The sequence below is a fragment of the Haematobia irritans genome, chromosome 2, assembly GCF_050003625.1.
Source record: "Haematobia irritans isolate KBUSLIRL chromosome 2, ASM5000362v1, whole genome shotgun sequence".
Taxonomy (NCBI): domain Eukaryota; kingdom Metazoa; phylum Arthropoda; class Insecta; order Diptera; family Muscidae; genus Haematobia; species Haematobia irritans.
Genome location: NC_134398.1, coordinates 36,904,039 through 36,918,980, shown reverse-complemented (window position 1 = coordinate 36,918,980; position 14,942 = coordinate 36,904,039). Strand labels below are relative to the sequence as shown.

The 14,942-nt window shown below is 24.1% G+C and overlaps 1 protein-coding gene across 1 annotated transcript in view; it reads left to right on the top strand.

Annotated features, from left to right (window-relative positions):
* The window catches only part of Sema1a (semaphorin 1a), a 1,157,214-nt gene that overhangs the window by 1,126,928 nt on the left and 15,344 nt on the right, over nucleotides 1–14,942 (top strand). Inside the window, 1 exon segment of the mRNA XM_075293762.1 lies at nucleotides 11,902–11,974. Within this exon segment, the coding sequence (XP_075149877.1) occupies nucleotides 11,902–11,974 (73 nt within the window).

The following is a 14,942-nucleotide window of genomic DNA, read 5'->3' as shown; positions in this document are numbered from 1 at the left end:
AATTTATCGTATTTAAGATAATCCCTGAAGAAGCTTGAGCATCTTTTCATTTATAATAAAAAAAATTATTCAATTTTTAAAAGAATGAGTTGAATGATTTTTTTTTGTTAAAATTTATTAAAAATACTATCGAGTTTCAAAAACACACGACATTTTTGGGAGTTTTCACATGAAAATGAAAATTTTCCGACTTAATATATTCAGCATTTTTGTCAGCCGAGGCAAGAGCTACAATTTTGCTAAAGACTGCAAAAAAATCAAAGCAGTTTTCGACCTATGGCCAAGCGACAAATAGGAGAAAATTGGAAAAAAGTGCTCAAAATCGAATTTGGAAAAAGAACTATAGAGACTCGTAAAAAACGAACGGCAACCAATCTGGCAAAATCCAGAAATTACTTTTCTCTCTCTCTCTCATCGTGTACTTTCGGCTGGGATAAGTGATTTTTTGTTTGGAATTTTTGTTTTGCACTGTGTTATGGGAAAACAAGCAAGGAAAGTTTAAAGTCGGACGAGACCGACTGTATTATACCCTGCACCATTTTGTAGATCTAAATTTTCGATACCATATCACATCCGCCAAATGTGTTGGGGCTACATATAAAGGTTTGTCCCAAATACATACATTTAAATATCACTCGACCTGGACAGAACTTGATAGACTTCTACAAAATCTATAGACTCAAAATTTAATTCGGCTAATGCACTAGGGTGGAACACAATGTTAGTGACAAAATATGGGAAACATTTAAATCTGAAGCAATTTTAAGGAAACTTCGCAAAAGTTTATTTATGATTTATCGCTCGATATATATGTATTAGAAGTTTAGGAAAAATAGTCATTTTTACAACTTTTCGACTAAGCAGTGGTGATTTTACAAGCAAAATGTTGGTATTTTGACCATTTTTGTCGACATCAGAAAAACATATATATGGGAGCTATATCTAAATCTGAACCGATTTCAACCAAATTTGGCACGCATAGCTACAATGCTAATTCTACTCCCTATGCAAAATTTCAACTAAATCAGAGTTAAAAATTGGCCTCTGTGGTCATATGAGTGTAAATCGGGCGAAAGCTATATATGGGACCTATATCTAAATCTGAACCGATTTCAACCAAATTTGACACGCATAGCTACAATGCTCATTCTACTCCCTGTGCAAAATTTCAACTAAATCGGAACAAAAAATTGGCCTCTGTGGTCATATGAGTGTAAATCGGGCGAAAGCTATATATGTGAGCTATATCTAAATCTGAACCGATTTCAACCAAATTTGGCACGCATAACTACAATGCTAATTCTACTCTCTGTGCAAAATTTCAATTAAATCGGAGTAAAAGAATGGCCACTGTGGTCATACGAGTGTAAATCGGCCGAAAGCTATATATTGGAGCTATATCTAAATCTGAACCGATTTCATTCAAATTTTGCACGCATAGCTACAATGCTAATTCTTCTCCCTGTGCAAAATTTCAACTAAATCGGAGCAAAAAATTGGCCTCTGTGGTCATATGAGTGTAAATCGGCCGAAAGCTATATATTGGAGCTATATCTAACTCTAAACCGATTTCAATAAAATTTGGCACACTTGACTACACTACTAATTGTACTCCTAGTGCAAAGATTCAAGCAAATTGGGGTAAAACTATGGCTTCTGGGACCGTATTAGTCCATATCGGGCGAAAGATATATATGGGAGCTATATCTATATCTGAACCGATTTCTTCCAAAATCAATAGAGTTCTATTCTGAGCCAAAACACATACTTGTACCAAATTTGAAGTCGATTGGACTAAAACTGCGACCTAGACTTTGATTACAAAAATGTATTCACGGAAAGACGGACATGGCTATATCGACTCAGGAGCCCACCCTGAGCATTTTTGCCAAAGACACCATGTGTCTATCTCATCTCCTTCTGGGTGTTGCAAACATATGCACTAATTTAAAATACCCTGTTCCACAGTGTGGCGCAGGGTATAAAAATTTTGACAAAATAATAAAATTTTGACGAAATTTTCTATAGAACTAAAATGTTGACAACAATTTTCTATAGAACTAAAATTTTGACAATATTTTCTATAGAAATAAAATTTTGACAAAATTTTCTATAAAAATAAAATCTAATTACACAATTATTTTTCGAGCTTTTATGGACAGATATAGATTAAGGAACATGGTTAATATAGCCATTGAAAAGAAAACGCCAGATACAAATCTATACACGCCTGGACTGTACATGTTACGGTTCGGGTTTCCACAGCCTTTAGTATAGATCTGGCTGGGAGAGATAACTCAATTTTGGGCCCTTTATGCTAACTCCTTATGGAGAAAACATTTGGGAAATTTCCTCTTACAAATTGAATCATCTTTTCTCCCACTGTACATCATCTTTTCATATAACTTACAAGTCCTTAATCTTATTTTTATTTCGTTTTGTTACATAGTAATGCAACAACACGAAATTTATTTTTAGAAAGCTAATTTGTTAGAATTCACCTAAGTGGTGAACAGTCGAACAATGCTTATTGTTTCTACAGTCAACTACAACAACATGTGATAACTTACAGAAACTGGTTTCCAGGATACAACAACAATTCTAACGCGTACATTAATCGTGTTTTTCCTAGTTTTACGACGGGCTCATCGTTGCTTATTATATTTCATGTTAGCCTGATACCGAAACAGGCAATTGACGTCCAAATGCATTATATCTAATTATACAATTATTTTTCGAGCTTTTATGGACTATGTAACAAAACGAAATAAAAATAAGATTAAGGGACTTGTAAGTTATATGAAAAGATGATGTACAGTGGGAGAAAAGATGATTCAATTTGTAAAAGGAAATTTCCCAAATGTTTTCTCCATAAGGAGTTAGCATAAAGGGCCCAAAATTGAGTTATCTCTCCCAGCCAGATCTATACTAAAGGCTGTGGAAAGGTTCATTCGCCCGAACCGAAACATGTGCAGTCCAGGCGTGTATAAATTTGTATCTGGCGTTTTCTTTTCAATGGCTCTATTAACCATGTTCCTTAATCTATATCTGTCCATAAAAGCTCGAAAAATAATTGTATAATTAGATATAATGCATTTGGACGTCAATTGCCTGTTTCGGTATCAGGCTAACATGAAATATAATAAAAATAAAATTTTGAAAATTTTCTGTAAAACTAAAATTTGGAAAAAAATTTTCTACAGAAATAAACTTTTGTGAAAATTTTCTATACAAAAAAAAATTCTGACAACATTTTCTATAGAAATAATAAAATTTTGACAAAATTTTCTATAGAAATAAATTTTTGAGAAAATTTTCTATACAAAAAAATTTTGACAAAATTTTCTATAGAAATAAATTTTTGAGAAAATTTTCTATACAAAAAAATTTTGACAAAATTTTCTATAGAAATAGTAAAATTTTGACAACATTTTCTATAGAACTAAAATGTTGACAAAAATTTTCTATCGAACTAAAATTTTGACAAAATTTTCTATAGAAATAAAATTATAACAAAATATTCTATATAAATAAAATTTTGACAAAATTTTTAATAGGAATAGCATTATAACAAAATTTTCTATAGAAATAAAATGTTGACAAAAATTTTCTATAGAACTAAAAATTTCATAAAATTTTCCATAGAAATAAAATTTTAACAAAATTTTCTATAGAAATAAAATTTTGGCAAAATTTTATATAATTTTGCAAAAAAAAATCTATAGAAATAATTAAATTTTGCAAAAATATTCTGTAGAAATAATAAAATTTTGCAAAAATATTCTGTAGAAATAATGAAATTTTGACAAAATTTTCTATAGAAATAAAATGTTGACAAAATTTTCCATAGAAATACAATTTTGACAAAATATTATATAGAAGTAAAATTTTGACAAAATTTCCCATAGAAATAAAATTTTAACAAAATTTCCCATAGAAATAAAATTTTGAAAAAATTTTCTATAAAAGTAAAATTTTGTGAAAATTTTCTGTAGGAATAAAATTTTGACAAAATTTTCCATAGAAATAATTATGCAAAAAACATAACAAATAAAAGAAAAAAATATATTTTTTGTATATATTTATTATTCTAGTGCTACCTATAATATTAATAATATTTTATTATTAAAGAAAATTATTAATAAGGGGACCTTCCACGATTATTATAATCAGTATGGAAAATCTAATTCGCTTTGATATTATTTTTGGATTTCATGATTCTGGTATTTAAAAATATTCAAGGGTTTATTACTTTCTCAAATTGTTTTCTTATATTTCTTCTATAATTCACAATGAAAACCCATATTACACCAATCGAAATGATAATATTTAACTATAAAAAATTGGAAAAATTTTAATATTAAATAAAAATTATTTACAACAAAAAACTTGTATATATTTTGTAAAATTTAATTAATTAATTTTTTTTATTTAATACATTTTTTATTATTGTTTTTGTTTTAATTATTTTATGTAGTTTTTTTTTTTTGTTAAAAAAGAAAACGAAAACAACACATGATGAAAAAGAAGAAAAACCATAACAACATCATAAATACCAAAAAAATACAGTTCTATACTATCTTTCTACTTTTTCTTACCTGTTTTCCTTTTTCTTCCCCATTAGGTTTACCTTTGAGACGGGAGTGGGGCGGCTGAAACCAGTCAGGGATTAATTACCCAAAATATGGTAAATAAATGTTGTTTTGTTTCTAGCTTCATTTCTCGTTTAGTTTTATTTATTTTGTTCAAATTGTAAAATATTTTTTCACATTTTATATAATTTTCTTAACAAAAAAAAATTAAAAAAAAAACAAGAAAATGCAAAAGAGTTTGTTTGAAAATGTTTTGTTGCAAAGTAATTGTTTGCCTTAAATTTTCCTTTGTTTTTTGTGGGGTTCAAGGATCAATCATTCAGTGTACTTTGTAAATAATCACCAAAAAAATAAATAAATTGGCTTTAAAGTGAAAAATATATGATTAATATTTTTTGCACTATATTAGCTTTAAATTTTTATTAGCTTGAATCAAAAATACAATACAGATTGCCATTTGCTAGACATTTTGAATTTTGTTTTCTTACATTTTTCTAAAGTTTTTAAAGATCAAAAATCATCGCTGTTTAAGCAAAACAAGGTATAACAATAACAAAAATTTGAGTAAGATTTTTACCAAAATTTTTGTAGGGATTTTTTTTTAAATACATACCACAAAAAAATTCCTAAATATAATTCACAGGTTTTTGTAATTTTATATAAAAAAATATATCCTACACAAATCAGCCATCCCGCATCCCCCCATTTTGGTATCGTTTTTTATATTTCATTTTATTCCTTTTCTGTTTCCAAACAGGAAACACAATTCGATTCCGTGCTTTAATATAACCAATAAAATATTAGCTTTTATAAATTCGTAGCATATAATCATCATTATCTCTCATGAATTCTCACTGACTAATCGTCCCTTCTATAATGTATCCAAAAGCATAACTCATTACTGTTGTGGTTGTGGACGTGCTAACATACTCTAATTATTTCTAGAATTTTTTTTTTATCTTTTTTATAAATTTTTCTTTTTTGGGGAATGTTATATTGATTGCAAATTCAATTGATTTCATATGGTTTTCATGTTCATGTCATAATAGATTCTTGTTCATTCGAAGCACTTTAATCCATACTAATTAGGATCTCAATAAAATTCTTCATAAACTGTAAACCCATAGCTTTTTCCTTTGCAATGCCTTTGTGGCAAAAGAAACCCGTAATCAATATTGGAGAAAAAAAAAACGGAAAATAAAAATTCGCAAAAGTTTTCTCTTTTAAAAACTTTGAACATGCACTATATATATTTTTCATTAACGTAGACATTTAGTATTTATTTCGCAAAGAATTACCACCCACATTTTGGGGTAAAGCTAAAAGAATTTTAAAATTAATGCCATATTGGATTTTTTCTTCCTTTTTTGGATTTGTTATGGTAGTTTAGCTAAAACCAATATTAAGAGTTTTTTTTTTGTTTAAATAATTTAAGGATGCTCGAGTAAAAATAAAAATAAATAAAATCAAAACCAATTAATTTGAAAAAATATGAGAAGTATGAGAACGAAGTTTTCTAAATGAATTGAGCAGGTTTATGTATTAACTTCTTAAAGCTTATATTTATTTGCTTGTCATGACAAAATAAAACTGTAGTCTAAAGCAATCAGAAAAATTTACGATTAAAATACTTCGATATATTTGCCTAAATTTAGCATTAAATTGGCAATTTTACAATAGAAATATAATAACCGAAAGTCGATTCTAAAGCCTTGAAAATTCCGGTTCTACCGGACCAACGAAAATGGGATTTTCATAAAAACCGAATATAAAATATAAGAACATAAATAGGACTAACTTGTTTTACAAAAAAAATTACTAAAATTTTATTGCAAAAAATTTTCAAAGTTTCTGTTCTATAGAAAATTTTCCTTTCTATAGGAAAGAATTTTATTTCTATTGAAAATTTTGTCAAAATTTTATTTCTATAGAAAATTTTGTCAAAGTTAGGTTAGGTTAGGTGGCAGCCCGATATATCAGGCTCACTTAGACTATTCAGTCCATTGTAATACCACATTGGTGAACTTCTCTCTTATCACTGAGTGCTGCCCGATTCTATGTTAAGCTCAATGACAAGGGACCTCTTTTTTATAGCCGAGTCCGAACGGCGTTCCACATAGCAGTGAAACCACTTAGAGAAGCTTTGTAACCCTCAGAAATGTCACCAGCATTACTGAGGTAGGATAATCCACCGCTGAAAAACTTTTGGTGTTCGGTCGAAGCAAGAATCGAACCCACGACATTGTGTATGCAAGGCGGGCACGCTAACCATTGCACCACGGTGGTTCCCTTTTATTCCTACAGAAAAGTTTGTCAAAATTTTATTTCTATAGAAAATTTTGCCAAAATTTTATTTCTATAGAAAATTTTGTCAAAATTTTATTCCTATGGAAAATTTTATCAAAATTTTATTCCTATAGAAAATTTTGTCAAAATTTTATTCCTATAGAAAATTTTGTCAACATTTTATTCCTATAAAAAATTTTGTCAAAATTTTATTCCTATTGAAAATTTTGTCAAAATTTTATTTCTATAGAAAATTTTGTCAAAATTTTATTCCTCTGGAAAATTTTGTCAAAATTTTATTTCTATAGACAATTTTGTCAAAATTTTATTCCTATAGAAAATTTTGTCAAAATTTTATTTCTATTGAAAATTTTGTCAAAATTTTATTTCTATAGAAATTTTGTCCAAGTTTTATTCTTACAAAAAATTTTGTCAAAATGTTATTCCTATAAATTTTTTTTTTTAAAAATTTTATTTCTATAGAAAATTTTGTCAAAATTTTACTTCTATAGAGAATATTGGCAATATTTTATTCGTATAGAAAATTTTTTCAACATTTTATTCCTATAGAAAATTTTGTCACAATTTTATTTCTATAGAAAATTTTGTCAAAATTTTATTCCTATAGAACATTTTGTCAAAATTTTATTCCTATAGAAAATTTTGTCAAAATTTTATTCCTATAGAAAATTTTGTCGACATTTTATTCCTATAGAAAATTTTGTCAACATTTTATTCGTATAGAAAATTTTGTCAAAATTTTATTCCTATAGAAAATTTTGTCAACATTTTATTCCTATAAAAAATTTTATCAACATTTTATTCCTATAAAAAATGTTGTCCAAATTTTATTCCTCTGGAAAATTTTCTCAAAATTGTATTCCTATATAAGATTTTGTCCAAATTTTATTCTTCAGAAAAATTTTTCACAATTTTGGTCCTCTGGAAAATTTTGTCAAAATTTTATTTCTGTAGAAAATATTGTCAACATTTTATTCGTATTATTATTCGTATAGAAAATTTTTATTTTTTTTTTTAATTTTTATTATTATTCGTATAGAAAATTTTGTGAACATTTTAAATTTTGTCAAAATTTTTTTCCTATAAAAAATTTTTCAAAATTTTATTTCTATATAAAATTTTTATTTCTATAGAAAATTTTGTCAAAGTTTTATTCCAAAAGGAAATTTTGTCAAAATTTTATTTCTATAGACATTTTGTCAAAATTTTATTTCTATAGAAATTTTGTCAAAATTTTATTTCGATCAAAAGTTTTGTCAAATATTTATTCCTATTGTAAATTTTGTCAAAATTTTTTGCTATAGAAAATTTTGTCAAAATGTTCTTCTATAGAAAATTTTGTCAAAATTTTATTTCTATAGAAATTTTGTCAAAATTTTATTTCGATAGAAAGTTTTGTCAAATATTTATTCCTATAGTAAATTTTGTCAAAATTTTCTGCTATAGAAAATTTTGTCAAAATGGTTTTCTATAGAAAATTTTGTCAAAGTTTTGTTCCTAAGGCAAATTTTGTCAAAATATTATCCCTATAGAAAATTTTTTCAAAATTTTATTTTTAGAAAAATTGTCAAAATTTTATTCCTATAGAAATTTTTGTCAAAATTGTGTTACTATAGAAAATTTTGTCGAAATTTATTCCTATAGAAGTTTTTTCAAAATTTCATTCTATAGAAAATTTTGTCAAAATTTTATTCCTAAAGACAATTTTGTCAAAGTGTTATTCCAAAAGAAAATTTTGTCAAAATTTTATTTCTATAGAAATTTTGTCAAAATTTTATTTCGATAAAAAGTTTTGTCAAATATTTATTCCTATAGTAAATTTTGTCACAATTTTTTGCTATAGAAAATTTTGTCAAATTTTTTTTTCTATAGAAAATTTTGTGAAAGTTTTATTCCAAAGAAAATTTTGTCGAAATGTTATCCCTATAGAAATTTTTTTCAAAATTGTATTTTTAGAAAAATAGTCAAAATGTTATTCCTATAGAAATTTTTATCAAAATTGTATTACTATAGAAAATGTTTGTCACAATGTTATTCCTATAGAAGTTTTTTTTTTCAAAACTTCATTTCTATAGAAAATCTTGGCAAAATTTTATTCCTATAGAAAATTTTGTTAAAATATTATTCTTATTGAAAATTTTGTCAAACCTTTTTTCTAAAGAAAATTTTGTAAAAATGTTTTTCTATAGAAAATTTTGTCAAAGTTTTATTCCTAAAGAAATTTTTATCGAAATTTTTATCAACATTTTATTTCTATAAAAAATCTTTCAAATTTCGATAAAAAGTTTTGTCAAATATTTATTCCTATAGTAAATTTTGTCAAAATTTTTTGCTATAGAAAATTTTGTCAAAATGTTCTTCTATAGAAAATTTTGTCTAAATTTTATTCCTATAGAATATTTTGTCAAAGTTTTATTCCAAAAAAAAATTTTGTCAAAATTTTATTCCTAAAGACAATTTTGTCTAAATTTTATTTCTATAGAAATTTTAGCAAAATTTTATTTCGACAAAAAGTTTTGTCAAATATTTATTCCTATAGTAAATTTTGTCAAAATTTTTTGCTATAGAAAATTTTGTCAAAATTTTTTTCTATAGAAAATTTTGTGAAAGTTTTATTCCTAAGGCAAATTTTGTCGAAATGTTATCCCTACATAAATTTTTTTCAAAATTGTATTTTTAGAAAAATTGTCAAAATGTTATTCCTATAGACATTTTTGTCAATATTGTATTACTATAGAACATTTTTGTCAAAATTTTATTCCTATAGAAGTTCTTTTTTTTTTCAAAACTTCATTTCTATAGAAAATCTTGGCAAAATTTTATTCCTATAGAAAATTTTGTTAAAATATTATTCTTATTGAAAATTTTGTCAAAATTTTTTTCTAAATTAAATTTTGTAAAAATGTTTTTCTATAGAAAATTTTGTCAAAGTTTTATTCCTAAAGAAAATTTTGTCGAAATTGTATCCCTATAGAAATTTTTTTCAAAATTTTATTTCTAAAAAAATTTCATTTTTCATTCCTATAAAAATTTCATTCCTATAGAAGTTTTTTTTTTCAAAACTTCATTTCTATAAAAAATCTTGGCAAAATTTTATTCCTATAGAAAATTTTGTTAAAATATTATTCTTATTGAAAATTTTGTCAAAATTTTTTTCTAAAGAAAATTTTGTAAAAATGTTTTTCTATAGAAAATTTTGTCAAAGTTTTATTCCTAAAGAAAATTTTGTCGAAATTGTATCCCTATAGAAAATTTTTTCAAAATTTTATTTCTAAAAAAATTTCATTATTCTTTCCTATAAAAATTTTATTCCTATAAAAAAATTGTCAACATTTTATTCCTATAGAAGTTTTTATCAAAATTTTATTTCTATAAAAAATTTTTGCAAAATTTTATTCCTATAGAAAGGTTTGTCAACATTTTATTCCTATAGAAATTTTGTCAAAATTTTATTCATAGATAAATTTTTATCAAAATTGTATTCCTAAACAAAATTTTGTTACCTAGTCAAAATTTTATCTCTATGAACAATTTGTGAAGTACCTCTTAGGTGGTGAGCAATATTTTTCAAAATTTTGCAAAATCTTCTATAGAAATAAAATTTTGACAAAATCTTCTATAGAAATAAAATTTTATTATTTTTTATGTTAGCCTGATACCGAAACAGGCGATTAACGTCCAAATGCACGATATCTTAATTTACAATTAATTATTATTCGAGCTTTATGTCTAATTTGTCCATAAAGCTCGAATAATAATTAATTGTAAATTAAGAAATAAAATTTTGACATCATTTCCTATAGAAATAAAATTTTGACAAAATGTTCTATAGAAATAAAATTTTGACAAACCGTATATAGAAATACAACTTTGGATAACTTTCCTATAAAAATAAAATTTTGAGAAATTTTTCTATAGAAATAAAATTAGATGAAATGTACTATAAAAATAAAATTGTGAGAAAAGTTTCTATAGAAATAAAATTTTGACAAAATTTTTGATAGAAGTAAAATGTTGACAATTTTTTCTATAAAAATAAAATTGTGAGAAAAATTTCTATAAAACTAAAATTTTTGCAAACATTTTCTGTAGAAATAAAATGTTGATAAAATTTTCTATGGAAATAAAATTTTGACAAAATTTTCTATAGAAAGAAAATTTCGCAAAAATTGTCTATAGACATAAAAAAGTTGACAAAATTTTCTATAGAAATATAATTTTAACGACGCTATCTAATATACTCCTTTTGCTGATGATGGCCTCATTCTATTTTAGACGATTCTTATTTATTTCAATTTTTATTTTTTTGTTTTACTTAGTTTTATTTCACTTCAAACATTCTAACATGTAGCATTAAAATAATTCATTGACCTAGGATATATATTCTAAGTATCACCAACGCATGGACCATTCCACAATATTCTTCCTACTATCTTAATGTCTTTTAAACCCAAACCGGAAAGTTGATTGAAATTAATAAACATTCTGGTATGATATTAAAAATAAAAAACTAAAGTAATAGGCAATTGTAATAGGAAGCATGCAATGGTGAATAGTTGTTTCTTTTAACGTAACGCCTTCAGAAAGGCTGATAACATTTTTGTTTAGCCAATAAGCATGCCCGAAGTATAATAAAAAATTTAGAACTAAAAAAAAACTATTAGAAATATTTTGTCATAGAAAAGAACTTGAGCCATATCACCTATCCATTATTCACACAAATCATTTGCATTTTCATTAAAATATCGCCAAACAAAATATATATTTACATTACTTTAATTTATTTTTAAGCAATACCAAAAAAAAAATTGTAATTTTTTTAAAAAAGTTATGTTACATATACAAATTTTTTGTGTACATTTTTATTCTTTTATTTTTTGGTGCAAAAATATATACAAATCGCTGAACACCATCAACAATGAAAAAAAATCAATACAACCAATTCAAAAATTACCAAAAAATTCACAATAAAAATCAAAAAAAATCACCTTCAAATATTCAGGCTGTTAACACAAATACACGTAATAGAAGTCTTGGTCGTTTAAGAAGGCAGCAGCCGCCCCGTCATGGTATGGGTAAGTTTTATTCGTTTCAATTTTTGAATTCTTCTCTCCTTCTCTCTAATGCACACACACTAACATATTTGGTCCTTTAACACTTTTGAAGAGAATGATTTTGGTTAAAATAAAACTAATGTTATTGATATCAAAATAAATATTTTTGTTTATGTACTTTTAATTTATAATTTACTATGTTTTAAATTATTTTTTGCATATATGTCTTCTATGTCTATACATGTCGTGTTTACTCTGATCTATTTGCAAAGCATATTAAATTTAAAATTCCCATGCACTTTCCATTCTCAGGCACTCCATTTTTAATACCTATTTACAAAATGATTTCCTTCCATTTTCCCCAAGCTTTTGTAACATATACAAATCTATGGTGCATGTTGCAACAAGAATGTATGTTGACGGTGTTACTTGGTGATGGGTACTTTTGTTTGTCTTTTTTTTTTTTTAATAATCCACAAAAAATCATTTACTTATGGATATAAAATTATCTCTTATCGTAAACGTAAACGTTAATAAGTCGGTTGCAACATGCATTATGTATACAATGAAACAAATACTACTTCAATCACTCGTTATAAACCTACACGTTGGGCGCCATTTAACTGACGATTCCCAACTCAAATATAAAACTGTACTCAAATGTAACAAAAATATGAAATAATTGTGAATATCTCAAATTGATGGCCGCTATAAATATTCAGATTATATATTATGAATTTACATGTTAGGTGCCACTTTTGATACTTTGGCCTACATAAGAACCATCCGAAAGTAACATATTGGAAAAATTTTTTTCAAAATTTTATTTCTATAGAAAATATCATCAAAATTTTATTTAAATAGAAAATTTTGTCAAATTTGTACTTCTATAGAAAATTTCATCAAAATTTTATTTTTATAGAAAATTTCATCAAAATTTTATTTCTATAAAAAATTTTGTCAAAATTTTATTTCTATAGAAATTTTGTTAATTTTTTTTTATAAAAAATTTTGTCAAAATTTTATTTCTATAGAAAATTTTGCCAAAATTTTATTTCTATAGAAAATTCTGTCAAAATTTTATTTCTATAGAAAATTTTGTTAAAATTTTTATTTCTATAGAATAATTTTGTAACAATTTTGTCAATATGTCATTTCTATAGAATTATTTTGTCGATGGCACAGCACCGTCAAAATTTTATTTCTATAGAAAATTTTAACAAATTTTTATTTCTATAGAAGATTCGACAAAATTTTATTTTATACAATATTCTATCAAAATTTTATTACTTTAGAAAATTTTGTCAAAATTTAATTTGTATATAAAATTTTGTCAAAATTTAATTTCTATAGAAAATTTTGTCGAAATTTTATTTCTATAGAAAATTTTTTCAAAATTTTACTTCTATAGAAAAGTTTTCTCAAAATTTTATTTTTATAGAAAATTTTGCCCAAACATTTTATTTCTATGGAAAATATTGTCAAAATATTATTTCTATAGAACATTTTGTCAAAAATTTTATTTCTATAGAAAATTTTGTCAAAAAATTATTCCTACAAATTTTTCGTGAAATTTTTTTGTGTGTATAGAAAATGTTGACAAAATTTTATTTCTACAAATTGTGACAAACCTTCATCGAAAATTTTGTCAAAATTTCACTTCTATAGAAAATTTTATCAAAATTTTGTTTCTATAGCAGAATATTATTTCTATAGAAAATGTCAAAATTATATTTCTGTAGACAATTTTGCCTACATGTTATTTCTATAGAAAATTTTGTCAAAATTTTATTTCTACGGAAAATTTTGTCAAAATATTACTTCTATAGAAAATTTTGTCAAAATTTTTTTTCTATAGAAAATTTTGTCAAAAAATTATTCCTACAAAATTTTCGTGAAATTTTTTTGTGTGTATAGAAAATGTTGACAAAGTTTTATTTCTACAAATTGTGACAAACCTTCATCTCTATTGAAAATTTTGTCAAAATTTCACTTCTATAGAAAATTTTATCAAAATTTTGTTTCTATAGCAGATTTTGTCACAATTTTATTTCTATAGAAAATTTTATATAAAGTGTCATATTATTTATGAAATTTTGACAGAATTTTCTATAGAAATAAAATTTTGACAAAATTTTCCATAGAAATAAAATTGTGACAAAATTTTCTATAGAAAAAAAATTTTGACAAAATTTTCTATAGAAAAAAATTTTGGCAAAATTTCATTTCTATAGAAGATTTTGTCGAAATTTTATTACTATAGAAAAAAATTTGTCAAAATTTTATTTCTATAGAAAATGTTGTCAAAATTTTATTTCTATAGAAAATTTTGTTGAAACATTTTATTTGTATGGAAAATTTTGTCAAAATATTATTTCTATAGAAAATTTCAAAATGATATTTCTGTAGACAAGTTTGCCTAAATTTTATTTTTATAGAAAAATTTGTCAAAATTTTATTTGTATAGCAAATTTTGTCAAAATTTTATTTCTATAAAAAATTTTGTCGAAATATTTTATTTCTATTGAAAATTTTGACAAAACTTTATTTCTATAGAAAATTTTAACAAAATTTTATTTCTACAGAAAATTTTGTCGAAATATTTTATTTCTATTGAAAATTTTGACAAAACTTTATTTCTATAGAAAATTTTAACAAAATTTTATTTCTTTGAAGATTTTGTCAAAATTTTATTTCTATAGAAAATTTTGTCGCAATTTAATTTCTATAGATAATTCGTCAAAATTTTATTTCTATAGAAAATTTTGTCAAAATTTCATTTCTGTAGAAAACTTTGTTAAAATTTCATTTCTATGGACAATTTTGAAAAATTTTGTTTCTATAGAAAATTTTGTCAAAATTTTATTTCTATAGAAAATTTTGTCGAAATATTTTATTTCTATAGGAAATTTTGTCAAAATTTTTTTTCTATAGAAAATTTTGTCAAAATGCCCATTCTGTATAAAATTTTGTCAAAATTTCACTTCTA